At 47.6% G+C, this 6,910-nt stretch overlaps 2 protein-coding genes across 2 annotated transcripts; both read right to left on the reverse strand.

The window, feature by feature from the left end:
* Positions 1-1,102: 1,102 nt before the first annotated feature.
* F5891DRAFT_986627 (ribonuclease H-like domain-containing protein) lies at positions 1,103-2,709 on the reverse strand (the record flags this gene model as incomplete). The annotated part of the gene is made up of 7 exons (XM_041377801.1): positions 1,103-1,264; positions 1,430-1,543; positions 1,596-1,684; positions 1,954-1,982; positions 2,025-2,299; positions 2,354-2,497; positions 2,551-2,709. The coding sequence occupies 7 exons, from the start codon at positions 2,707-2,709 to the stop codon at positions 1,103-1,105; spliced, it is 972 nt and encodes a 323-aa protein (XP_041218171.1).
* A 1,110-nt stretch (positions 2,710-3,819) lies between these two features.
* Positions 3,820-4,257, reverse strand: F5891DRAFT_1197539 (uncharacterized protein; the record flags this gene model as incomplete). The annotated part of the gene is made up of 1 exon (XM_041368503.1): positions 3,820-4,257. One exon carries the CDS (start codon positions 4,255-4,257, stop codon positions 3,820-3,822), a length of 438 nt encoding a protein of 145 aa, XP_041218172.1.
* Positions 4,258-6,910: the final 2,653 nt, after the last annotated feature.

The raw sequence follows: 6,910 nt of genomic DNA on the forward strand, positions 1-6,910 counted from the left end.
GCTTGTGCTCTCGAATGTGACCCTGTTGCTATACTAGACTCACTTAGTGCTGCCATGGTCCGGTTCGGTCTGGTTCAGAGGCAGTTTGATGAGAACCGAGAACCGGACCTAGGTCCTGTTCTACCAGACTCAATGAACCTCGAACTGGACCTTGGCGATGTAGAAACAACAATACTGTGAGGAGCAAATGAGGCTCCAGACTGTATCTATAAATGTTGTAAGGTTGCGCTTTGCCTAGTCTGCGTTACTTGAGAAGACAAGTGCGTTCGACCCTAAAGGGGAAGCAAGTGCAGCAAAGATATAGAGGTACACGCCGAAGTGAAGCATGAGAAAGCGCAGGTGCGCGCAAGGCGCGGGAACATGCGCACATATTAGCGCGAAGCGCGGGAAAGTGCGCACATATGTGGAAATGATAGATAGACTAGACTTAAGTGATAATATGATGCAAGAGATGTGAGAGTGCGAGATGTAAAGGAATAGAGTTCTATTGCAACTTTCTAGGTAGTAAGTACTAGGTAAAGTGAGAGGTGAAAGTAAAAGTCAAGTAAAGTGAAAGGTAGGAAAAGTCCCTTTGTAAAGTAAGTACTGCTGGCGCTTATATAGCACGCCTAAGCGCTGTAATGCAGAGCCAAAGCACTACCGAGTAGGTATGTAAAGATATATATGAGTGAGAATCCATGATAAAAATAAAGACAGAACAATATGCAAATGAGAGAAATAGAAATATACGCACTAGAGGGCTTGGTGGACAGTGGATGGGTGGTTCTGGATGGCTGGCGCTATAGGGCGCTCAAGCGTGGGAATGCGCGCGCGCATATACATCGTGAAGCGCAGGAATGGCGCGTGCATGGCGCGCGTTGCGCGGGAAAGCTGCACCTCATAGTGGAATACCTGTGGATAGCACACAGAGTGATGCTGCAAGTTTGTGCTATGTACTCCTAGTGTAAAGCGCCATATCACACCATGAGAGGCATGATTCTCTACAGCGAATGGTTCAGAATGGTCAGGTCCGGTTAATTTCAGGTTTGAACGTGAACCGAACCAAATTTATTTACAATGAGCAAAAAAAAACATAGGTAGGTACTCATAGCTACACATCCAACTACACAGCTTCTGCCTCGACTGTCGCGGAAACATGGCCATTCCTATACGCTGCCTTTAACAACTGTAACAAGCTAAATGTGGATGATGCGAGCACATTGCGTTGCACGGTGGAGGTGATCCCTCTGCTTGAGAAAGCCTGTTTGGAGGGGACAGAGCTGCCCTGGATGGGCAAATAATTGTGTGCAATATGTGCTAGCATAGGGAATTGTAAAGAATGAAGCCCCCACCAGGCAACAACATCATTGGCTTCCTCTAGTGGTGAAGACAGATACGCGGTGAGTTCTTGATGAGGATTGTGAGCAAGTTGGTCTGCAGCTTAACGCACCTCAATGGCCTCACACATCCATGCATCACCATACCGGTTTTCCAGTGAGGGTCTTGTTGGCGGAGCAGGTCCATCGACAGGCATCTGAGTTGGTGGTTTATAGTACTCGTCAAACTGTAGAAGAATGTAAGCCGAAGGACAATGATGAGTCTGAACAAATACTTACGACAGTCTCGAGGTGAGCCCTCCCATCCGCAACGTCTTGACTGTCCCACCATTCTTTGACATAAGCAAGCTTATAGTTGGGGTCAAGGACTGTAGTTATATGAGAGGCGGGCACGGAAAGATAAGTGAAGTTTAGGAGGGAAATATGGGAGGGAAGTGAAGTTTTTCATACAAGGTGGTGAAGAGGGAGGGAGGTAGTAGGTACAATAGGAGGGAAAGATGGGAGGGAAGTGAAGTTTTTCATACAAGGCAGGAGATAGGTAAAGATGGTAGGGAAGTGAAGTTTTTCATATGAGGCGGTGAATAGGTATGATGGGGGAGGAAGATGGGAGGAAAGTGAAGTTTTTATGAATGCTCACTGAGACAAATAAAATATACATCCGAGTCGCTTGTTTTCTTGTAGTATTTGTTGACGTTCTTAAGTCCTTACTTGATGACATCAGCGATCGGCACATACTGTATATCATTGACCATCTCTTGCCACCGGTCAGCCAGGCACTCCAATGTAGGTATTGTTTGCCATGCAGTAGGGTGTTTCATAGAGGAGAAAGTTTGCTGGGCAGTAGCCAGCTCCTTCAGGACTTGATGAACGAGTCCAAGGTGTCTCCAGTCACTCTGGCCGAGCTTGAAATCATCATAAGACTTGTTGTGAAGATTCGGCACCTCTTTGCTTTTGTCAGCGAGATTGGTGAAACAGTTGATGGCCTGGTTAAAATATAAATATCAGATTCACGAACACTGAATAGAAAAAAAATGTACCCGACATAAGAGTAGCATGCGGTCGAGACATTTGTATAAGGAAGCCCAATGAGTTCTGATCCACTGCAATAACTCAAGCTCAGGTACGTTCTCCTCTTTGCAGGCCTTCTTGAAGAAGGCACGAGCTTGAGGCGATTTTCGTATCTAAGAATCTCAATCAGTAAGAGCATAAGATAAGGATAAGGTTAATAATGTACCTGCTCTATAAGTGCAAGCGCTTTGCCAAGCGAATCACCAGTGTTAAACTCATCTTCATGGTCACCGTCACCGTTAATTCCCAAGGTTGCAAGCTCCTTGTTTAAGATGTCAAGTTCAGCATCATCTCCCTTATCAAGCGCCTGATGGGTCTTCTTCATCACTGCATCTACAAAGTGTCATGCCGCGAGGTTCAGGATGTGTTCCTGGCATCTAATGCGGTGTGTGGCAGGTATCCATCGGACACCTTCTGGATCAATTTCGCGAGCAACTTCCTTCATTGCTGTATTGTTGTTGCTTGCGTTGTCGGAAGTCATCCATCCAACCTGCATGAAGCAAACCATTAGCTTTACCATTAGATAGTAGAGGCCAGACCTTACCTTAGCTCGGACATCATATGTATCAATTGATTTAATAAGCATACGAGCAATATTTTGCCCACTGTGATCGCCCTCAATGTGTTCGAAACTGAGCTGCTCACGACGTAACTCCCATTGCAGGGGTTTATCATCCGGGTTCCAAATGTAATGGCCAGTGATGGAGAAAAATGGGTCACCAATAATTGAAGTCCAAGAGTTGAACCTCATGGAAACTTTACTATCAACCTTTGCGAGATGTTCGCATATGACATCGACTATAGCTAATGCGCGTGCCTTGATGGTCTCAGTAAGCTTGGTGCGGTGAGATATATCTCTCTCAGTAAGGCCAGGCCGAACATAGTGAAGTAAGTTTCGGAAGGCTGGTTTGTTGACCAGCTGCAGCGCTTCGTCTTCAGTCACAATAAGTTCCATTATGTACTCCAGGAGTCCTTCCTTGGTAAATGTAGGCACCTTGGTGATGAGGATTGTATCAAGGGTGGATTGTCTGGACAGAGCCGGATCCTCACTAGTCGGAATGGCTCGAGGGTGCATAGTAATCCCTGCCACTTGGCAGCGAGCCTTGTAGAACTGAAAGTGGTTTTTTTCACTAATAGATATCAGCAAAAGTAAGAGATGACATTGAAAGAACATACCAGCTGATGTGTGTCCGCAGTGTAGAGATACCTCCTCGAAAGACATGCTTGCTCTCAGGTTCACCAGCATCCCTACCAAACATTAGCAGAACACAATACACGCAGTTCTAATTACATGCTTGCAAGGGTTGCATATCCAGTGTGTTTCATGGTGAGTGAAGACAGTGCAAATGTCAGCGGTACGTTCAGTCTTTGGCAAAGTGGCTTGGATGGTGTCCTCAGGTTCGGTTTCGGCTTTGGCTTCAGGTTCAGCTTCAGGCTAGTCCTTCAAAGGATCAGTGTCATGACCAGCGTCGTCATCATCAAGGCTATCCTCATCTGACAATAGACACGAGAAAACTTTTTTGTGAGCCAGTTGAAGTTGAAGTTCAGTAGTGCTAGACAATGCACGTTTGCGGTTTGTTGAGCTGGTGGAGGTTGAGGTTGAATAAATGTTCTCAGCATCCCAGAGGCGAGCAGATGGCTTAGAGGTGCGAATGGATCGTTGAGCACCAGCTGTAACTGGTGTTGGTTTGCACCCAGTATTCAGTAGCATAGAGAAGGCATCTTGAGGAGGATTAGTAGATGATGATGGCTGGGGGGCAGACAATGTGGTGTCAAGGGGGACAGAATCATCGGGATCGTGGTAGAAGACAATGTCCTTGGCATCCTTGAGAGAACCGTCAGCATTGACAGCGCATGAGTCTGAATGAGCCATGTTGAATATATTGCTTACCTGCTGAGGCTTGCACATTTTATGTGCAAGCAAATCAGACAGCCAGTGGACAAACAGCCAGTGGAGGATCGTAATAGCATCATAGGGTGTTGGTATGATAAGGATCTGGGTGAGGACATGGTCATTACGAGCACAACGCTCACACTGTTCAGTTTTAACAGTGCATGTCATGACTTACCTTGTCAACGAGCCTCTGCATTTGTCGGAAACAAGTAAGTATTGAAGCTTGAGAATCCATGAGGCCAAGGTGGATCATTGAAGGCAGTGTCAAAACACGCTTCGACAATGTGGCAGAACTTCTTGCGGTTCAGGGTTCAGACCGGTTCAGGGAAGGTTCGAACTAACATAGAACCATTCAGGCAAATGGTGGAATGCGAACCTCACTCAGGTCTGGTCCGCCCCAATTCATGGACCACGGACCGTGGTTCTGGACCGAACCACGGCAGCACTAGACTCACTTGATACTGTCAAGCTTATTCACTAATGTAATTCAGTTCTTTATGCAGTAATATGTCAGAATCTGGGTGACAATACCAGAGTGTAATTTCAGAGGATCATTTCAGAGCAAATTTTCACAGCGTGATTTCAGAGCACATTTTCAGAGTGCATTTTCAGTGTGATTTCAGAGTGTGATTTGAGAGTACGGTTTCAGAGTAAAAAACGGCAATTTCAGCACCTCCGTTTCAGCACTTAATGCTCTTGAGTTTTAGAGGATCATCCTCTGAAATCACCTAATGAAATTCATTGGATTTACTACCCACAAGTGCGTCGATGTAGCAAGTAGTCATAATGTTCTTAGCATGCAACTTTGAGACTTTCAACAATGAACATGCCTAAGAGCTAGTTCGGCAACTCGATATTTTCGATATTTTTCAATATTTGCTTTGGCATGTTTGCGAAAATGTTCACCGGCATCGTTCCGAGATGTCGGAGCTCGAACCTTGCTTCTCTCCTACTGTACATATTATCAATGGATGTATACCCTCATCTAACCCTAGAGCGGCGTAAGAGGCTTTTTGCTGGTGCGGTCGCGATCACTGCGATCTGTGCACAGTACACTACTCTTCTCATGGCCCAACCTGAAGTCAATGCTCCCCCTCACTCCAAGGCCCCACCAGCGCAGTGGAATGATGTCGAGACTGTTACCCTTGTAGACTATCTCTATGATCATCGCTCAGAGGCTGAAGGGGCAGGCAACTTCAAGCAGCAGGTTCTTGGCTCTGCTGCAGAGTTCATCAACAATCATGAGGCGCTTCAATCCACTCGCGCAGGTCCACTGAAGACAGCGAAATCAACTCGAAACAAGTGGACATCAGTAAGCCCTATTTGATCTCATCTGATCTAAGCTGACGAGTCTCATCTAGCTTAAAAACATATTTCATGCTATCGAGAAGTACCGCAACCAGACAGGGGTCCACTGGGACAATGAGACTGGAGCTGGGATTGAAGGAACTGCGGCTGCGGCTGTATGGACATCGTATGTCAAGGTATGTCCCCTCTTCGTCATATTGATTTGAGCGCTGACTTTTGTCAGGCAAATAACCTCATGCGTCCTTTCCGCAACAGGGGATGGGAGCATTATGAAAAAATGCAGACCATCATCCCATTGGGCGGCGCTAGAGGGCGGCACGTCTTCCGTCCAGGTGGCGCTGCTCCCTCCACCACCAATGCTGATAACGATCTTGCGGATGCTGCTGGCCCATCAAGCACTGCTGCTGTTCCTGCTGCTCCAAGCGCTGCTGCTGTTCCTGCTGCTCCAAGCGCTGCTGCTGTTCCCGCTTCTGCAGGCCCATTAAGCACTGCCGCCACCTCTACGTCCATCACTAGCTCCACTCCTGCACGTTCCACCGCCATCTCTACTACCGCTGCGTCTACCGCTGCGTCTACCGCTGCGTCTACCGCTGCTGGCTCTAACGCCAGCAAGCGCCCATATTCGGATGTGATGGGGGACATGGAGTCAATTGGCTCCACGCACTTGTCATCGTCCATGCGACCTCCTTCCACCACGCTGGTGTCAGCCCCCCCATCCAAGAAACCACGGACTCCGGTGGTGTCCCAGAACAGCCGTGTCACCAAGATCAGCAGTGCCGCCAAGGCTGCAAAGATCACGCCGGCAGCTGCTGTGGTGGGGATGCAAGGCACCATCAACCGGCTCACCGACGTCTTTGAATGGTTTGTCAGAGGAGGGCCTGATGGTGCACAAGGTAGTGAGGACCTGGTCATGCGAGCCGTCAAAATCCTGGAAGGCGAGGACTCTGACATACCGCCGGACCAGCAGGCTGCTCTCATCATGTTCATTGGTTCAAAGGGCAATGAACATTACCTCAAGTTCTACGTGAATCTTCAGGAGAAGAGTAGGAGGCGTGCATTCGTGGGGAAGCTGATCGGCGAGGCAGTTGATGCAGGTGATGCCGGTCCAGCGCCGCGTGTTGATGCTGAAATGACGGGCTGAGCCGCCTGCCAGCAGGACAATATTCGTTTTCAATGTTTTAAATCTCATCATGCTGTGTGTGTTCGCTCGCTACTTCTTGTGTTGTGTTGCTATATGTTGTACTACCTACCACCTGTGAACTGAATAGAATAACTCTTGTGTGTCAATAACAAGCGCGTTCTCACTTCATTGTTCATTGTTCAG

This window comes from Suillus fuscotomentosus, assembly GCF_016647785.1.
Source record: "Suillus fuscotomentosus strain FC203 chromosome Unknown F5891scaffold_125, whole genome shotgun sequence".
Lineage (NCBI taxonomy): Eukaryota > Fungi > Basidiomycota > Agaricomycetes > Boletales > Suillaceae > Suillus > Suillus fuscotomentosus.